Below are 20,662 nucleotides of genomic sequence, written 5' to 3' on the forward strand. Positions count from 1 at the left end.
CACCCATACATCCTGCAAGAATACTCCCCCCATGGACATCTGTCTAATTTGACCAGGTGGATTAAGACAGCTGGATAGTTTCCAGGCAAGATATTACAGTCTGAAGGCAGCTTGAACCACCACAGCCCCTCTAAAATAAACCTGGCAGTTTTTTGAGTTTCAAGCACATGAGCCACTGTAGTATAGTGGCTGGGCTGCAAATCAGCACTCTTCTGGTTCGAATCCCACTACTGCCCTGAGCTCAGCAGGGGGCCTTGGGTCTGCCACTCCTCTCAGCCCCAGCTCCCCAGCTGTATTGTGGGGATAACAACAACACTGACAGTTCATTGCTCTGAGTGAGACATAAATCTCTCTAGAAGAGCAGTTATTATTAATTATGTATTGTCGAAGGCTTTCACGGCCGGAGAACAATGGTTGTTGTGGGTTTTCCGGGCTGTCTTGCCGTGGTCTTGGCATTGTAGTTCCTGACGTTTCGCCAGCAGCTGTGGCTGGCGTCTTCAGAGGTGTAGCACTGAGAGATCTCTGTCTTTTGGTGCTACACCTCTGAAGATGCCAGCCACAGCTGCTGGCGAAACGTCAGGAACTACAATGCCAAGACCACGGCAATACAGCCCGGAAAACCCACAACAACCAACTATTATTAATTATGTTTCCTTCAAGCAACATAAGTCAGCTGGTGATGTGGGAAAGAGAACACAAATGCAAACCCCCATCTCACATCTTTTAACTGCAATTTCCTCCCAACACAGCCTTGCCATGTGATACCTTCTGCTCTCACTTCCTTCCTACACACCCATGCAAATCCAGAGAGTAACCCCTTCTGGACAGATCTGAAACAGCCTCACTGATCAACAAACATTCAAGTCAGTAGGAGCCTGCAATTCTAACACTAGAGCGGGAAGTTTCTGTCTGGTTCTCCTGCTTGATTTCCCCAGGTTACACCCACATTTGCCACAGAAAACTGTAGTGCCAGCAGTTAATAAAAGTCACTTGACCGAAGGATGTGCCCAACTCAAAACGGCAGAGGAGTGGAGACCTTTTCTCAGAGCTGTACGTACTCTGTGAGCCCCTGCAAGTGCAGAAGAGAAGCTAAGGTGTGAAACCAGCAGCAGAGGGGGGAACATCATAGAATTTTATAAAACCACAACTGGTGCAGAGGAAGTAGTGGGGGGGGGGGAGAGTACGTTTTTTCCTTTTATGGAAGAACCCAGAGTCACCCAATACAATTGGCGGGCAGTAGATTCAGGACATACACCTGCAATTCTTCGCACAAAGCATAATTTTCTTAAGGAACTTGCCATTCCAAGACCGGCTTCCATGAGTATAAAAGAGGATTACATACGTTCATAGGAAGTTTGACAGCTATCGCCCATGGTGACTAAATGGAACCCCCACATTCAGAGGTTCTGTACTTCTTAGCACCAGCAATGGGAGGATTGTTACCTTCATGAGCTTCCTGGAGGATGCTTGACTAGATGAACCCTTGGTGTGATCCAGGAAATCAGTTATGTGCTTTGTCCAGCATCCTGATCATACATCTACGAATTGGTTTCATTGCACGACACACACACCCCATTTATGATTTTGGAGGACTCTTGCATCGCTCTCCCCAGTCAGCTTTCGTAAGTTAAAAGATATCCAGCAGTTCGGCAGGGAAAGTACTCCCTTGATTACCTTGATTGTACTTTTCTTGAAACACCTAACCAGAGAGGAAAGTACTTAGGCCGGAACCAACTACAGGTGGTATTAAACATGGCGGTTATATAAACTCAGCACCAATAATAAAAGGGGCTGGTTGCCACCTTTTGGGATAAGAAAAGAAGCAAAACTAAGCCCAATACACACAACACAGATGTCACTTGGAAATTTGCTCTGTACCCAGAAAATGTATGACTGAAAATTGACAAAAAATATCCTGGGACGGAGTATGCTCCAGCTCCAACTGGGACAGAATGTTGAAAGCTGGGGGAAGAGGCCGTTTGATCAGGTCCCAAAGAGCATAAATAAATAATCCTGGAAGGGAAGATATTCCCAAATTTACATAGTCCCTCACACCCGATCCCTCAGTTCTTTACCACAGTTCCTCATAGACCCAAAAGCTTACCTAGGTAACATTTTGCTTCTGTTAATTCTCTCTTTAGAACTCTAACATGCAGCAACTGAAGGAAAACTGTATGAAAAAAATAAACTTATTTTAATTGGTCCAAGACAGACAAAATGGGAGAGAAAATAACCCAGGGGCCCGCCCCCTCCATAAGCCACAAAAAGGAAAAGCATCAGTTTGACTACATTACAATGCTGTGCAAAGTAGAAACCGCAAGTACATCCATCCTGATAGGCAAAAAAAATAAAAATGTTACCACTGCTCAGTTGAAGGCCACATCTCAATAGGAACTTCAGGATGGTAGATCATCTGGTACTGTCAGGAAACGTGTCAGGAAACAGGATCCTCAAATACTCTTTGGTTGAGAAGCTATAAGTAGGGCTAGTGAAGAGTATGTACCATCAAGCACCCTGCTAAGAACCAGGAAGTTCAGGGTCAGGGTTCCTGAAACATGTCCATTTTTAACCATCTGGTAGCAATGCCTCATAGCCCTACATTAAGCACCACAACACGGAAAGGTATCCCTCTGGGAGAGAAACAAAATGGCTGACACCAGCACTCAACAAGCTTGCAATAACTTGACTCCCTACCAAGGCTTGAAAGGTTTAACCTTGCCTTGGCAGAAGCCCTAATCCAGCCCTCCTCTGCTCAGGAGAACAGTTGGAAGGCCAAATGGAGCAAACCAGCCTTGAGGCTTGGGGAAAGTGAGAGTGGTGTCAAGAACCTATTAATATACCAGTATTTTTTTTGAGGGGGTGGGGAAACAGGAGCTAACTTCTACAATAAAGAAGGTGCATTACTTGATAATCAGTGCAATTTTGTCTCTCGTTACGGGACAGCAGCCTGTAAACATCGTAACTAGTAGTAAGCCTTTTCTTTAAAAACGACGAAAAATAATAGCCAATGTCCATTCCCTGTCTAAAGTTCAAACACTTTTGACAGTATACATATGGGGAAGAACTCAAAGGATGCTTTTTTAAAAAGGAGTTCATATCTGTAGGAAGTGCTGCTATTACTTCATGAAGAAGAGCTTCATATCTTAAGGATACAGGAGCCTCAGCTGGAGAAGGCGGCAACATCCAAATGAGGCATTTTACAGCAGCAATATCAAAAATATTCGCAATTCTGCATGAATGCAACCATTACATTAACAAGACAGTTTTTTATCTATTGGCTAAGCCAAGGGTTGGGGGAGGGGGGGTTGAATGTTGCCTGAAAATACAACTCAAAGCTAAAGAGAGGAACAATTTCCAAACCAGCTTTTTGGAGGGAGGGGAGAAGGAGGGAAAATAAGGGAAGCCCTCTGCCTGCTCTTAAGGCAAAAGTTTTCATAGACAGGCAAAAAACAAACAAACCCAATAATAGTAACATAAACATTTTCAGTTGACTGTGTGAAGTGAGAAACAGAGGCCCACAAATTCTACCTTCCTTAGGGCCCAAAACAGTTCTTGGGATATATGCAAGGAAGGAAAATAAATTTAGCCTGTCCAGTGTTCCTAACTTTTTTTTTTAAAAAAAAAGAACAAAAACCAAGCACAACAACTGCTTTGGACGCACTATACGTAGGACCAAAGTGTCAATGGAACTGAAAGCAGGAGAACTCATTAAGTGGTGCAAAATTTCAAGTATTACTTGAGCACTGGAAAGTGAACACTTAAGTAGTGGTCGTTTGAAGCAGCTGAACTTTTAAACATGCTCTCCATCACCTCACTTCTCAATAAGCTGTATGTCAGGGCAAGAAAGTAATCCCTGCCCGCCCCAAGGCAGCACCGTAACGCTCATTAAGGATACCAGAGCATGTCAAAGGTACCAGAACACCCACTGTGAAAGCCTGATTTAGAGATCAGTTATGCCACCATGAGGCAACCCTGTAGCAAATGTAAGCAACTCATCCCAGTAACAGCTTCCCTTTGGAACAGACACCAGAAAACAGTTTGAAGTTAGTTTGGTCACACAGCCCAGAACAACCATCACAGCGATCAGTTGATAGGTTCATATTCAGAATACCGTTTCTTCCGTGAGACAAATGCAGCGATGCTTCCCCCAACGAGCAGCACTACTGGAGTCCCTAACCCCACCGCAAGGATTGCAATCACTAAAGTGGAAAAAGTGTCCTTGGGAGGTTCACCAAATCCGATCAATGCGGACCTACAAAGGATGGCAGTGGGACGGGGTGCGAGGGGAAGAAAAAGAGGAAAAACTTTCATTAGTGATCAACTTGTAATTGTCGCTCCCTTCCCTCTCCCACAATCTCCCCCACTACCAAATTTGGCACAGGAATCGCTTGTTCCATCATTCATTTGATGCTCTACAGTATCATCTATATTGACAGTGTTGATTATTTAATACGAAACAAATATTAATGGGTGTGTGTGTGTGTGTCACATGGTCACTTATTACATAATGGAGAATACACGAACCCTGAATTTTGTAAATTAAATAAACTTGGAGGATCCTCTTACTCTCTGAAATTCAGCAGGTGGGAACTAGAGGTAGGTCTCTACCATTGGCAGTATCTTCCTCTAAGTACTTGGAGGAGGCCAATAGCAATGGATTATTGACAGCTCTATATTGGAAGGGCAAGGGCAAAACTGGGTGAAGTGGGGAATGGAAACTATGATCCATTCCTGGTTTTTTGAACAAAACGATTAAAACTCTCCTTTTATCTAGACAGGAACAGTCAAGGGCATCTACAGAAGTTTATTGGCAATAACCTGTATAGATTTGTTACTGGACATTACAGTTTTAATATTGCTGGATTTTAGGGCATTGTGGAGAGCAGTTTTGGAAGCCAATATGTGGCTGAAAAAGAAGGCCATTTTCTTTTGTTTCTAGCAGAAGAGGCAGGCTACTCTTTAGTAATATGCTTGCGGTCAGGGAGTTCAGTTTGCTGTCTCCCTCTCCCCAAGTGCTTTCCACACATTTTGATGCTTTCTCTTGAACTATTCTGCCTACAGATCCCCTACTGCTTAAACGTCTCTTCTTTTTTGCATCTTCTTACAAACACACTTTATCCCTCCTGTAACCAGGTGTAAACATGAACTTTCTCTCTCTGCCCCAAACCACCTGAACAAAAAGCTCAGAATCTTATACTTCCTAAACTGCTGTCAATGTTCTATGACTGACAGCTTCTCCTGAGCAGCTGTGTATGGCTGGAAGAATACCAGGAGGATCATGACAACCCATGCAAAGGCTACAGATTCTTTTAAAGCTTATTTGATACAGCTACACAACACCCAACAATTCAAAGATGCTCTCTCACCAACTCAAGTAGCGTTTCTCTTCATAGGCCTCGCCATCCTCACTGCCAAAGGAAATATTGATGGCGGCTATAGCATGGTGACTCTCAAGATCCTCCCCAAAGTAGGCATGGGCTATGCTAGACCTGGGAACCGTGCAGTTTGTTGTCTGTAGTGGGTAATACTGGCAATGGATGGTGTCTGCCCGTTCAGCATGCTGGGAGCTGTACGCAGTCGTCTTCCACTGGAGGAAGCTTGACGTGGTGCTGTGGTTGCGGGGCACAGAAACCAACTGCGCCATCTGCTCCAAGAGTTAGGTGAAAAAGGGGGCAGCTGTCAAATTGGACAGGAGAAATATGGTGGGAGGCCACCATCACATACATTTAACAATTTTTAAAAGGCCAGTGATTTTTCCAAACGTTTTCTTCCTTTAGGAAATCCTTGTTATGTTTTCTGTTGAAAAGCTCTTCCATGGAAGCCTGGACATTGCCAAAAATTCTGAGAATGAGGTAGAAGAGTCCTGAGCGGACAAGGACAGCACCGATTCAGGGCACAGGTGGCACTGAATCACTTTTTAAAATAGTTTCCTACACAAAGAACTAGATCTGCAACAGGGACAGCCCAAACCTCTTTTTCTTTACTTGGAAGTCTCAAGAGAGAAGGTCCCACTGACATCTAAGGATGCATGTACAGGTTTGCAAACTTAGCCAGTCAGATCAATCAGAAGAAATGTTTTTAAAAATAATGGTAAGAATGAAGACGGCAAGTACTGCCTTAGAATACGAATAGCCTCCTCCAGGAGAAGCAGGAAATACTTCTTCTAAAAGGAGGACTACTACATTGCAGGCACAACAAAGAATGCCTTTTTCTTTTAGAACTATTTCCCCCTTCCATTACATTCTTATGTCAATTTAACCCCTAAAACTCATACGATTCATTCCTTTAAACTTGGGACAATCTTAGCAGAAGACTAGCACACCAAGAAGTTGATGAGTTAGAACCTTTCCTTGCCATTTGCTAGCTTTCTGCTTTCAGGAAATGTTTTCTGTAAACTTGGGAAGCCGTAAAGAAGTGGTATTTATTTGTAGTTCAATCCACCCCACCTGAGTATTTTACCATATATAGGTCAAGCCTTCGTTCGTACCAAGTACTAGTTAAGCCTACTGATCAGTTAATTTGATACTCCTTTCAGGCAGCAGAGAGAGTTAGCAGTATTTATTGTTTGCCTCATTTATAGTTCAGTAGTGGCCATGCCATTTTCAGGGTGGGGGGGATCGGGCTGATATTTTCACTGGGGAAAATGATCAAAAACTTTCTAGTGAACTCCAGGCCTCCCAGGAACATGCCATATGCCAGTGTTCCAAATCCAGGCTAAAAACAAAAATCAAGAACATGAATTGTTAGTAGTGTTTATTGCCTGATAAGGAAGTCAGCTTGACTCTCAAATGCTTGTACACCCTGGAAATCTCATCAGTTAAGGTGCTACTGGACTCAAATCTTGCTCTTCTACTGCAGATCAACACCTAAAACTATCAGCTCTTGCATGTGTCCTCTGGGCAACTATTACAAAAGATTGCAGGAGGATCAAAGGAAGTATCTTTTTTCCCTGAACACTTGATCATGTTTTCCTCTCTTTATCCTGCCTTTCTTCCAAGGAAAGTTCAGAGCAGTGTACGTGTTGAACCATTCCCCATTTTATTACACAACAGCCTTATGAGGTAAATTAGACTGAGACTGAGTTATTGGCCCAAGATCACCAAGTAGATGGCAGAAAGGAGATTTGATTATGGGTCTCCCAGATCCTAGTCTGACAGTATAACCACTATACCATGCAGCCTGTCAAGCATGTCAGTCACAGCTTTGACGTCACATTAGCTAGAACTATGGAATGCAGAAATAGGTTGGTTTCTCATTTATGACTAGGTAGAATACTGCCTTGTATCTCTGGGTCCATATGGGCTAGAATTTTATCCAAAATAGCCCGTGTGATATAGTGGCTAAGGACAAGGCAGACTCCAGGTTGAAATTTCCACTCAAAAGTTCACCTGGCTACTTACACCCATGCTCTCTATGCTTAACCTTCATCACAAGACTGTTGTGAAACAGAGACATAGAGTATCATGATTACAGGCTCTTTGAAGGACGATGGGATTAAAAACGCAATTTTTTTTTAAAGTGAAATCTGTGAGTCCTTAATGGGTATCAGGTGGCATGCCCAGAATTCAGACAAAAATCAAGTCACCCAGACTCTGATGGGACACAACACGAAAACTGCCATGCTAGAGAGACCCCAGAGAGCTTTGTTATGGTTTCTTTCCTCAGTAGGTCAGTTCCAGACAAGGGTTGAAGTTTGTCGGGAAATCACTATGCCCAGCACCAAATGCCATATCCTGAAAGTCAACTTCTATAACCTCAAGTATTTGGAGCCTAGTCTAATATAGCTAAAGGCACTCTTCAAGTTTCAAAGGTTTTCTTATTGTTTGTCCTGGGTCTGGAGTCCCTGGCATTGAAACAATTCCAGCAACAAGCCCACACTGTACCTCAAATATCGTTGGCGTATACTCGTCATCAATGGAGCGGATGGATTCCAGCTGTTTGCGCCCCTCTCTCTCTTCCACTGTGACAATCTCCAGAGCAAAGCGAGAGTGGTTGCCCCGTGGAGCAACCCCACTCATGACAAAGTTGACCTTGGAACAGTTGGCTGTGTGGAGGAGCCGGGGGAGGCGGGCATCGCGGCTGTTCTCTTCATAAGCTGTGACCTGAGGACGACGCCAATGTTGGAAGATAATTTGGCAATTTCTTTCCAGTTTGTGTGTGTGTCTACTAGCAAGGAGAAGGGACAAGGTGCTATCTAATTGCAAGTTAGGAATACAGCTTTATCAGCCAACTGCTGATAACGGTAATGGGGACTACAAGCTGGGCTGGGCTCCTCTGACCTTTGGGCCCCAGTAAAAGGTACCTCATGTAGCGGCCATGTCAGGTATTAGGTTTTTATTATTTATTTTACCTTTTTTCCTGCACGCTCTCTAAAGTAATATTTTATTCACTTTCCAGTAAACATAATGTATTTTATTTCTCTGTGGTGTTTCATTGGTTCAGGTTTCAACCTGAAAATATTACCTAGCCCAATCTAGCCTTATAATAATAATAATAATAATAACATTCGATTTATATATTGCCCTTCAGGATGACTTAACACCCACTCAGAGCGGTTTAGAAAGTATGTTTCTATTATCCCCACAACAAAACACCCTGTGAGGTGGGTGGGGCTGAGAAAGCTCCAGAGAACTGTGACTAGCCCAAGGTCACCCAGCTGGCTTCCAGTGGAGGAGTGGGGAATCAAACCTGGTTCTCCAGATTAGAGTCCTGTGCTCTTAACCACTACACCAAACTGGCTCTGCTGCCTTCATAACTTTGCTGGTTGGGCCAGCCTAGATGAAACCCAGCTACAGTCTGGTAAAGGCTTTCACTCACCATGTTCTGACTAGAGTCTTTTCCACAAGGGGCTTTTTCACTGGTTCCGGCCCCATACTGCATCAATTTCTCCCCAGAGTTCTACACACACGGTCAAAATACTCCAATTCAGTCTCCAAACTACTTCTCATTGTTGCATTCCGCACAGAGAAAGGCTGTGTCTGCTGCTCAATCGATCTTTCCCTGGCTTTTCTGCAGCTTTTCTCCCTGTACGCATATCCTGATTCCCCCCCCCCCAGCAAAGTCAATCTGGGGCTTTTTTGAAGCGCAGAATGCTTTCTTCGGTGTGAGGCCTGGCCCTGGTCCTACCTTTCATAGTTGCTTTGTGTATTTCAATAGAAAAGTAAATAAGGAGCTGGGATGGGTCAAAGTTCCAGTTTATTTGAAGAAAATCTCTCTACTGAGCTCTCTCACTTGGCTCAGGCCATGCTGAAGAGAAACAGAAAGTGGGTATTTCCCTTGCCTCATTCTTCCCAGAAAGTACAACATAACCATTCTACCTCTCATTGTTCTTTTCCATACTGCTGCAGGCAGAAGGGATCATCTCTTAGGCTTGTAAAGGCAGTTTGATTTTCATAACTGAATTGGGCAAGTCCAGCAAAGGGTACCAGAATTATCAACCTCCAGGTGAGGCCTGGAGATCTCCAGGAATCACAACTGAACTCCAGATTACAGAGATCAGTTCCCCTGGAGAAAAGGACTGTTTTGGAGGGTGGACTCTATGGCATTATATCTCACTGAGTTCCCTCCCCAAGCCCCACCTTCCTCAGGTTTCACCTCCAAATTTTATTATATTCCCAGTGTGGAATTGGCAACTCTGCTCGGTATTAGTGCAAATACAAAACAGTGTACAGTGAAATATGCATGCAAATTCGTCTTCTGCAGGCATTTGGAAATGGCAAAGTTGTCCTCAGACACTCAATCTGTTTCCTGATAAATGGAAATCCTGCTCAGGTAGAGATTCTACACTTTTTGGCCCAATTTGACAACCCTAAGGGCTAGAGAATTGCTTTAAAAAAGAGCCAAAATTCTCAGGATTCTGGGCTTACACCAACTGCCAAGGACAAGAAATTCCGCTTCATTCAGAGCCCCCAGGGCCCCCCAGACAATGAATCCCTGTCCCCTCACATCACCCAGACCTGACACAGTGTATGAAAAAAATCTGTGACTTGAGATAATAGGCTAATATTACCTGTGTGTGTGCAATAGTTCCCCCTACTACACACACACACATTCTGTTCCTCATATCAATATCCCAGCTTTCTTCCAAGAAATTCAGGGCAGTGTACATGATCCCCTGCCTTTTTATCCTCACAAGCACCCTGTGAGGTAGGTTTGGCTGAAAGAGAGACAGGGAAAAAAAAAGAGTGGCCAGCTCAAAGTTAAGCTTTCCCCCTCCCTTCAAAGGGGGGTGGGGTTCAAGGATCTTATAGCCACCCTCCCAGTGCCACCTTGCCCAGGTCTCCCTAGTTTCCCCCCTCAGTTGCCCTATTTACCTGGAAGGATATACTGCCATTCCCAAAGGTTCCCTCAGGGCCTGAGGCAGCACCCCGAAATGTAGCTGTCAGCGTGGTCTTGTTCATCTTATCACCAAGGCTTTCCCAGGTGAAGTTGGCCAAATTGTAGGTAGGGTAGAACTGATCTGCAGGGACCTTGAAGAGATCTGACGTGTTGGCACCATTGTACTCAAACACCTAGAAATACCCACATTAGAAAACTATGAACATATAGCTTGTTTCCACATTTCAGTTGCTAAGACTTGCATTATCTCAAAGGATCACGATGAGCCAATAAGGGCATCTATTTAAAAAACATCTATTCTAACCAGGCATGCACATCTTTATAAGTCTGCTAGAAAATGCACAGTCTCAGACTTTGGTGCATCTCTTAAGTCTTAAAACAGCCAGCAAGGGCTCCTTGGCAGCTACCCTTCAACCCCCACATTTGTCACATGGAAAAATATTGAAGACCACAAAGTCAGCTACTGTTTAATGCAATGTATCTGCATGCTAGCACATGCAAAAGGGCAATCAGGATGCCCCGAGTTCAAATCTCCCATTGATTGTTACCTCTCTATGTAGTCTTAAGTAAACTCTGTTCTCAGACTCAGACTCCCAATTAATCCCATCAGCAAGATAATGGTTGTAACAATGGCTTTCCTTACAGGACTGTTGTAAGAATGACGGATACAACATGATGATAATATTGCATAGGTCCTGCATGGCATGGTAGGGTCGGAAACTCCAACACCCATTGCTAGGAAGTCTGATAGCCAATGCTATCTTATGCAAAATCAAGAGCCCAAGATAGCAATTCTATGCACACTTACCTGAAAGAAAGTTGCATTGAATTTAGCAGAACTTGCTTCTGAGTAAAAATACACAGGATCAATTACCAGGAACGTTCCCCTAATACAGGAGGCTTTCCCACCAGCGAAGTGTATTTGTGAGACCCAACTAACTATATTAAAAATCAGGTTCAAGAGATTGCAGTCTCTCCAACCTAAGAGTTTACAAGCAGTAACTAGGGACAACATCTTCTTGGACAGAAGGCCTCAGACTCCGTACTTCTCATTTCAGGAACTAAGCAATGATGTTCACACCACAGCTATCACTACCCTGCCACCATACACTACTGTCCCTGCTTGTGTCTGAATGACTCCCTAATATGACACCCCAATACATTTTTGTTTCCTGGCTGCTGCCTGAATTTTGAGGGTCCAGAATGGAAATGAAGAAAATTGGGAGCTTCGGATCCCCTCTCTGCCGACTGACCAGCAAAGCTCATCTGAGGGAACTGTGTGCACTTCATGTAGTCATAAGCCCAGACTTATTAATGTCTCTGGTAGGGATCCCATTCCCCTGGTGGGGGTAGTGGATTCCTGCTTTCACCCACTGGCCCCTGCCTCCACTTACCTGGATGGCAGGGGAGGAAGGCATCAGAATGGGGCCTCCTGGGCACGCTCGGGGGGGGGGGACACCACGACAACAATGTCACTGACATCGTTGTGCCACCCTGGGAGCACTCCTGTGCTTTGCTGCAGGTTGAATTGGGCCGCAAATGGGCCAAATGGGGCCTGTCTGAGGCCCAAATTGGCCTGCTGTGGAGCAGGTGTGCCCCTTGCGCCTGCATGGTGACATCGTTGGAAGTGATGTTACCACACAGCCACGGGGCCACATGCGCTAGAAAAAAGGAGGAAAGAAAGAAGGTAAGAGCCAGGTCTCCCCCGCCCCCTCACTTGGAGGGTAAGGGGACCTGGCAACCCTAGTCTCTGGGCTTGATAGTGTCTTCCTGTGCCACCCTGGGAGCAAACTCTTCCCTTACTTTGGAAATTGAAACCTAACCACATATCTTCCCTGAAGCAAAGTGCTTTCCCACCAGCTCCTCCCAATGGCAGCCATTTTGTGACTGACCCTGTCCTTATGGCGGCCATTTTGTGATGGCACCTGCTTCTCTCTCAAAATTCTAGAAGGGCTCACAAGGTCAACAAGGTTGACAATTCCCAGACGCTCTGCAAAAACACACCTTGGAGAAGATCACTGCTGTGGAATACAGGACACTGTCAGTGGGTTCTACGTGGACGGCTCCAGAGGGAGCGGGAGAGAAGAGCTTGGTCCAGTTCACATGAAGGGTGCTGTTCTGGCTTCTTGTGTATACCAGCAGTGCTGTGGGCGCCCCAATGGTGCTCCATACATAATGGATTGTATCATTGTTGCCCACAGCCCGGATGTGCAAGAGGTTGACAGAGGAGATGTTTAAACCAGGGTTGTATTCCAGAGAGACCTGGAAATGACATTTGTGCCAAAGTTTAAGTCAGTTGCCTGTATGTGAACTCCTGCTCTAATATAACAAACCAGGATCAGGCTAGCAATATTGACTCCTCTTTCAAATGGGTTACAGAGAACAGTTTTGCCAAGCACAGGCCATGGAGGAAGGGGTCTACAGATCCATAAACTTGTTATCTTTTCCCTTGCTCTCTTTACGGTATTTCTAGTCAATGTTTGCAATTATGCTTTTGTCATACCATTAAAAATTAAATATAGGAATACAAAAAGAATAGGTAGTAGAAAAGAGCAAGAGTCCAGTAGCATCTATAAGACTAACAAAATTTGTGGTACGGTATGAGCTTTCGTGAGTCACAGCTCACTTCTTCAGATACACCTGGAATGTGAGTCCATCTGTCCATATATCTTGGGGTGATTGCAGAAGCCAAATGACAATAGCCAGTGAATGTAGGGTTGCTAGGTCCCTTAAGTCTCCCAGCGGGCAGCCTGGGAGTGCACGCGTCCCAAAGGGTTGAATCCAACCCCCCCATGGGCCCAACTTGTCCCGAAATGGGCCTATTGCAGGGCACGGAAGTATGCCATGGTGGGGTGCGGGGGTGTGCTGCGCCGCCTGAGGGGCACCCCAGGAGGGCACGTCCCCTGGTGGCCAGGAGGAGGAGATCCCCTACCCCCAGCGGGGGGATGGCATGCCTAGGTGAATGAAAAAAGGAGTCATGATTGGATAGGGTGGGGTATGCAGAGGGGTAGTAGGTGTGGAGAAATCAGCACTGGCAATTATGAGACAGGAAGACTAGGTATCGATTCAGTCCGGGTGAATGCATAGTTTTGAGCTTCGTTATCAATTGCAATTCAGCAGTCTCTTTTTCTAATCTCCCTTTGAAACTCCTCTGCAGGATAACTGCTACTTTTAGATCAGCCACTATATGTCCTGGAAGATTAAAATGTTTCTCCATTGGTTTTTGAATATTTTGGTTTCTGACGTCAGACTTGTGTCCATTAATTCTTTGTCGAAGGGACTGGCCAGTTCGTCTATTGTAGAGGGTGGAAGGGCACTGCTGACAGGTGATGACATAAATCACATTAGAGGATGAGCAGGAGCATGAACCCGAGACGGTATGGCTGATATTGTTGGTCCACTGGTGGTGTTGCTGGGATCTATATAAGAGCAAAGTTGGCCTCTTGGTTTGTTGCAGGCCTTGGTACCAGAGTCCATGTTAGCGTTAAGTAGTTAATCATTGTGGGTGGAACAAGAATATGTAGTAGTAAGTCTAACACAATAATGAAATGAGAACCACCAGCAGCAGCCTGAACATAGCCCTTAAACATTTTTCAATGTTTAAAACATATATATGCCACCTTTCCACCCAAATAAGCCCCCCTAAGACAAACACCAAGGCATTATAATAGCATTTAAAATGTATATATTAAATATTCAACAGTACAAGTAAAAACGTGGAAGAGAAAGAGAAAAATCTTCTGGTGTTTTACACCAAAACACCGTAAAAAACAGCTGAAAACTCCCCGTCCTGCATCCCTCCCAATTTTACAGAGTTGCTTGGCAGAACAGATCTCAGAGAGCAGACAGGCTCATACAGGCCAAGGGCTCACTCAAGTATTGGAGGCATCCAGAGATATTTAGGGCTTAAAAATCAATAAAAGCACCCTGAACTAGGCCAGGGAACAATCACTGCAAAGGAGCCTGATCTGGACAACACATTCTTTGTGGCAGGGTCTCTCATCTGCTGTTGCATTTTTATTTTAGAAAAGAAAAAGGTGACAAGGAAGGACTTTATAAAGGGTTTATAAAACTACACAGGGTGTTGAGAGAGTGTATATACTTCTTTCCACCTAGAATTTTAGAACTCCAATGATGGATGGGCAGTAGCTTTAAACTGAGAAAAAAGAGTACTTCTACTCACAAGACATAATGACTGCATGCCATTCACTGCCACAAGCTAGGTGGCAGTCACTGGCTCTAGGGCATTAAACCAGAAGTAAAGAAATCCATATTATTATTCTCTGAAATCCGTTCAGAGAAATCTGAACTTTTCATGAGCTTGTTCCTTCACCCAGCTGAGGTTTCCTTCTGCATTTTGATCAACGAAAGCTGGATGTATTCTCCTGACCAAAAGTCACACCACCCATTTTCTACTCTAGAGTTCACACCAAGAGCATGCATCTGAAGAAGGGAGCTTTGACTCTCAAAGGCTTATACCCTAGAAATCTTGTTGGTCTCTAAGTTACTATGGATTTCAAATCCTACCAAGAGTAAGCGTGAATTTAAAAAGTGCCCCTGAGCATGTACAGAGCACCTTCCAACAATGTCTTCGTATGCCTCTAGGATTAGGTACACAGCTACCAGATCTGAGGGTTAGGACTAGAAGTCCCAGTAGCTGCCTTTTCAGATGTTAAAGAGCAGGGAACAAGTAGTAGTACACTCATAAGAGGAAATGAAATTACTTTTGAGCAGATTTATGAACTTTGTTCATTTAACTTGCATCAAAGGCATTGTAGACAGGCAAGCCAACTGCACCCCCCCCCGCCCACACCCTCTGACGTTTCCAAGAAAAATGACCACCTCAGCAGTTCTACTTCTTCCTCTGAGAAAAACAAAACTGACTTACTGCAGAGATTAAACAAATAAGGAACATTCGCTCAGTGACTTTTAATTGGGCAGGGCACTTAAAAAACAAAACACCATAACCTGCCTCACACCAAACAGGTAATTCCATTTGTAGTAGTTTCACGAACTTTGATTCAACTTGACAAGGAACAGTCCAATTGAATTTACTGTCACAGGTAGCCTCAAGGGAAGAAGCCGGGGAAGAAAATGAAACAGAATCACTTAGAAGAACAGCGCTACTGGATCAGACCAATGGTCAACCTAGAGCAGCATCTCCCCGTCCCAGGGGCCTGCTTGATACTGCAGAAAGCCCATGACTAGGGCTGCAAAATAATAGTCTTCCCCTACCATTCAGTACCCAGAGGTATACTGCTTCTAAACATGGGGGCTCCTCATTCAGTCATAGGGGCTAATAGCTGTTGATAGACTCTCCTCCTCCGTCCTCCGCGATCCTTTAAAAAAATCCACCCTCAGCATTACGCCACATTCTGTGGCAGTAAGTTTCTCAAGGAAAAATGTGTACCTTGTGAAGACACAGCCAATTCATATATCTGGGTTCAAGGTGGGGAATTAAGTTTTGGTGCTTTTTTTTTTGTGCAAGCAGAAGTTATAATTGTATTTTCACTTGCATTTTGTAATCCACCTTGGATATCAGTGAGAAAGAGAAAGGATGACTATAAATAAATAACAACAACAACAACTTAAAGAGTCATAAAACTTCAGCCACAGGACAGCCGTGTGTTCACACAGTCTCTTTCTGCCTCTGCAACTGAAACAGATTTCCGCAAAAATACTAAGTCGACAAATGTCCATTTCAAATGCCAAGTAAATAAACGTTAATGCTAGATTCTGGATGTTTTGCTGTATTGAAAGGGGCAAAGAGCAAATTCATAGTGTCAGAAACCCGTGGTCGGCATGCACTGAGTTGGCATGCTCCATAGAGGCACCCCACCTGAGATCACAGGATCTGCACTGCACTGAAGCTGGGCTAAGCCCCAGAACCTTATCAAAAGTGAGGCTCATCCCAAAACATGCTATCTCCAGACTTCTCAGACTGGAGACCCACACCCTGAAAATGGGACACATCCATTGTTTTTAAACCATATATGCACACCTTTATTGGACTTTTATCTCTCCAAGGAGGAGATGGTGACTGGCCCAAAGGCACCTAATAACAATAGTGTTTATAGTTCACTTTCAGTGTACCACTTAAATAGGTGCAAAGATGGTAAGCAGCCCTAATGATCTTTGATTAGGACCAATTAAAGCATCCCCTAGCAGCGAGCAAGCTTTTCAGTGCCTCAGGCTGCCCTGTCAGGCTGGAAGCTTAGGGGGGAGGGTTAAGGGGGGAGAGGAAGGCAGGAAACTGTATAAGGGCCTGACAGAGAAGCTCATGCCCTGCAGTTTGTTGTATTTTATAATGGAAAACATGGTTCTTTTCAGACCTAATTGAATTAGGTAGTGCTAGATGCAAAACAAATTTCAAGAGGCGCCAGTTTATCACGATAGAGGAGGGGAAAACCAGCAACATCTGCTTTGGACAGAAAAGCTGCATAATCAGATGGCTCATTATCTTGCAGTATATAAGAATCCCAAATTAATAGCCAGCCCCATATTGCTGATGAGGCAAGGGAGGGGCATGCCCATAGCAACAGGCAACCACCCAGATCTTCACTCACTCTCTTCAAGCTCTGGGACATACCGAGATCTGAATTCAGGTCTCCCCGCTCACAGCCCAATACACCACCCACTTTTAGTTTTACTTATTTTAGTCTCTGTGATTCTCTGTTTTTCTTCAAGCAGCTTAAAAAAGAACAGTAGCTGGCCTACTGTCGCACAGGATACTTCCAGTGAAACCACAGCCTCCCGGTGAGACCAACAAAGGAAGAGAGTGCCTCTGATCGTACACAGAGTGCATTTCTTCCTGTACAATGCCTACTTCCTTTCAATGCACTAAGGCTTCAGAGATAAGCCTCCCAGCCCGGACAGCGTAACACACGGGCAAGTGTAAGCCCCAGCACCTTTTTTAAAAAAGCCACAGAAAAGACTGTCGTTGAATCTATAAACCAATTAAACTTCTTCAAAGATAAATCTCAACAGGTGTGCCCTCTAGACAGCTGCCTGTGTCCCCGAACCTACCTTCCGCCTGTAGCCCACTGGATCCCTTGCCAAAGTCCCCACTAGCCAGAGGAGAAGCAGAAAAACACAGCTTCTCTCAACCAGCATGTTGATTCCAATGTAGCAATTCTACGCCTGGCCACATGACTCAGCACCTGATCATTCCGGTTCTTTCTTAAAAGGGCAAGGCAGGCGCCTCTTAAAGGGGCCGCGGCATGCCAGGGCCCTCAGTTGTGAGCCAAATTATTAGGATGCATTTGAATCCTTCCAGGTAGGGAGAATATTTTATTTATTTATTTATTTATTTATTTCAAATTTGTATTCCGCCCTCCCCGCAAGCGGGCTTTGGGCGGATAACAACATATTAAAAATACAATTAAAATACAATTAAAAATTCATATTCATTAAAAACAACACACAAACCAAAGACGGTTTGTTTCAGTATAGGTGAGCTATTGCAGCAGAACATCAACGAAGAATCTTGACGAACCTGAAGAGGACAATGCCTCGCTGTGCAAGTCTAAAGGGTTTAGGGTTGCCAACTTCCAGGTGGAACCTGGAGATCTCCTGGAATTAGAACGGATCTCCAGATTACAGAGATCAGCTCCCCTAGAGAAATATGGCAGGGCAGACTCTATGGCATCAAATTCCTGACGAGCTCCCTCCCCTCCCCTAATCTCCAGGAATTTCTCAGCCTGGAGTTGGCAACCCTAAAATTTGTGCCCATAATACAAAATACAGCTTTCTGCTCCTACAACAATTGCATTATTGACAAACAGAAATTCTATAAGAACAGCTTTTCCCAAGATCCAGCATAAATCCTGACAGATTTCTTTCCAGCTGAGGTGGAACTTTGTTGGTGAAGGGGGACCAACTGGGAAAAGGCCATGCTTGAGTGACTTGCATGCAGAAAGTCCCATGTTTAGTCTTTGATCTCTTGTTACTGTGGGAAGATAAACTTACTAGGGACCGGAGACTATTTGATCCTCCCACGTTACAGCCCAATATAGTGGGGAACCAACATTACCAATATGGAAGGGTTTCTGTTCAGCTAGGAATCCTGATAGTGTTTTGCCATCTTCTGGGCATGGAGCAGGGGTCACTGAGGACGGGAGGTAGTTGTGAATTTTCTGCATTGTGCAGGGGGTTGAACTATATGACCCTGGAGATCCCTTCCAATTCTATGATTCTAAAGTAACCCCAGATGGATTCCTTTATTTGATTATAAAAAGGATTTATTAAAGATAGACATACAAAGGAATAGCAGCAAAAGCAATGATCAGTGCCCAGACTACAACAAACCCTGAACAAGAGAAGTCAGGCTTGCCGTCTCCTATCAGCAGGGCATAGGTAAATGCCAGTCTTTTAACCTCTAAGATCTAACATAAGGCTTTGTCAAAAGTGCATACAAAAGCAAAGGAATGGTTACTAAGGCAAAGGATAGAAAAGCTACAACAAAGAAGACGTGTGTAAAAGAGGAATGTTGTCCAGCATGTATTCCATAAGAAAAATACATTTGTTTCTGCCATGTACCAGTGAGGTGAAGTTAAAATGAGGCTGTAAGTCGTGTGTCTATGGTATGAGAGAAAACCATACGACTGGTCCAGAAAGAAAAGGCAGTTGAGATGCTCTTGCCCACAGGCCTCAAAAAAGAAACTTCAATTGGGGAGGTCTGCCTCAAGATGACCAGTGCTGTTAAGAAGGGCAGCACACAAAAGGCAGATGTGAACCAACGATTTCTTTGGGGACTCCCCTTACACTCGGGCAAACCAGATGCCATGTAAATGAAGCTGCTTAGTATGGACACTTGTGTCTCTGCATCAATTGAATATCGTGAGTTAATTTGAGCTCAGATTGGAAGTTGATATGTTTGGATATGCAGTTGGAAAATAGGGAGAATCTGATGAGCCATCACAATTGGATGGAGAATCTGTGTACCTGGGGTTCAAGGTTTAAAACTTCCCATTCCCTAACACCTTAGGTGCTAACACCATAATACAGAGAAGAAGTCAGGGCTCATTTCGAGGGGGAACGCACAGAAACGCAGTTCCGGCAGTTCCCCAAAGAGGTCACATGTCAGGTGGCCCCGCCCACCTGACTCGGCCATTTTGGGCCTGTTTCAGCCTGGATTGGGGTTGAAACGGCTCAGATCGGGCCTCTGACGGGTGGTGGATCACTCTCCCACTCAGCAGCAGCCCGATCCTGACCATTTTGGGCCCCTTTTTTGGCCATTTTGGGCCCAGTTTCAGCCCTGAATGCCCAGGATTGGGTCCAAAACAGCCAGGATAGGTGATGTCAGGGGGTGTGGCATACACAAATCAGTTATACTAATGACACACTTCCGGTGATGGCAAGGGGTGTGGCATATGCTAATGAGTTATGCTAATGAGTTCCACCAGCTCTTTTTCTACGACATGACCCCTGAAAGAAGTAATATCCTGAGAAAACTCTTTAAGAGTATATGGCTCATATCCTGACAGCTTTGAAACAGAGGGGAAAGATACAGAGCATAGTGCCTGCATGTAGAGTTGCAATTTATAACCCAGTGCAAGATCTGAGTTTCAGGTGAGGGGATTTTCCACTCCAGTTATCTAAAGAATCCCCTGCTCTCCTGAGAACTTGTCCACTTGTTGACACCCTCCACTCAACACTATGATCCATCTTCTTCAGATGTTCAGGTGGGACTTCAAAGAAACAAAAAAATCTGTGATTAACTCCTACCCAACATAAACTTCTGCAATCCCATTACCTATTAAGTGTTTATGATTTGTGCCAGAAACTTATAATCAGCAGTTATGTTTTGGTTGTTCAGATACTGTTAACCAATTTCCTCAAATCATCTAATTTCAGCACCCTTCCCAACTCACAGTGCATTGTGATAGAATGCTTGTGAAAATCCACCCTGTGGCAGAGAGGTATAACAGCATACTGAGGTCCACTTTGGTGTAGTGGTTAAGAGCGTGGGACTAATCTGGAGAACTGGGTTTGATTCCCCACTTCTCCACTTGAAGCCAGCTGGGTGACCTTGGATCAGCCCCAACACCTCACAGGGTAATTGTTGTTGTGGGGATAACAACGTACTTTGTAAACCGCTCTGAATGGGCATTAAATTGTCCTGAAGGGTGGTATATAACTCGAATGTTATTATTAGTCATTGCAGTTGAAAAAGTGGACTCTCACCTGAAAGCTCACAGAGGAACTATTTTAGGTGCCATAGGATTTGTGTTTATCCTTATTTGCAGAGCTGGATTGGTAGGTGGAAACAGAGACTTAGCAGTGTTCAATGTTTAACCAGAGTTCGTCGAGTTCAAAAACAAGC

At 44.4% G+C, this 20,662-nt stretch overlaps 1 protein-coding gene across 3 annotated transcripts; it reads right to left on the reverse strand.

The window, feature by feature from the left end:
* Positions 1-1,176: 1,176 nt before the first annotated feature.
* GLMP (glycosylated lysosomal membrane protein) lies at positions 1,177-17,458 on the reverse strand. 3 transcript variants are annotated; one of them, XM_054991166.1, is made up of 9 exons: positions 17,365-17,458; positions 12,343-12,600; positions 10,314-10,511; positions 8,818-8,898; positions 7,884-8,102; positions 5,367-5,644; positions 4,112-4,252; positions 2,105-2,170; positions 1,177-1,699 (listed from the first exon to the last, which is right to left on the reverse strand). In XM_054991166.1, exons 1-8 carry the CDS (start codon positions 17,449-17,451, stop codon positions 2,146-2,148), a joined length of 1,287 nt encoding a protein of 428 aa, XP_054847141.1. In that variant the 5' UTR covers positions 17,452-17,458; the 3' UTR covers positions 1,177-1,699; positions 2,105-2,145. The 3 variants fall into 3 exon arrangements, with proteins under 3 accessions (XP_054847141.1, XP_054847131.1, XP_054847150.1); XM_054991156.1 differs by lacking the exons at positions 1,177-1,699; positions 2,105-2,170 and having other exon boundaries at positions 2,172-4,252; XM_054991175.1 differs by lacking the exons at positions 1,177-1,699; positions 2,105-2,170; positions 8,818-8,898 and having other exon boundaries at positions 2,172-4,252.
* Positions 17,459-20,662: the final 3,204 nt, after the last annotated feature.

Source organism: Eublepharis macularius, chromosome 1 (assembly GCF_028583425.1).
Source record: "Eublepharis macularius isolate TG4126 chromosome 1, MPM_Emac_v1.0, whole genome shotgun sequence".
NCBI lineage: Eukaryota > Metazoa > Chordata > Lepidosauria > Squamata > Eublepharidae > Eublepharis > Eublepharis macularius.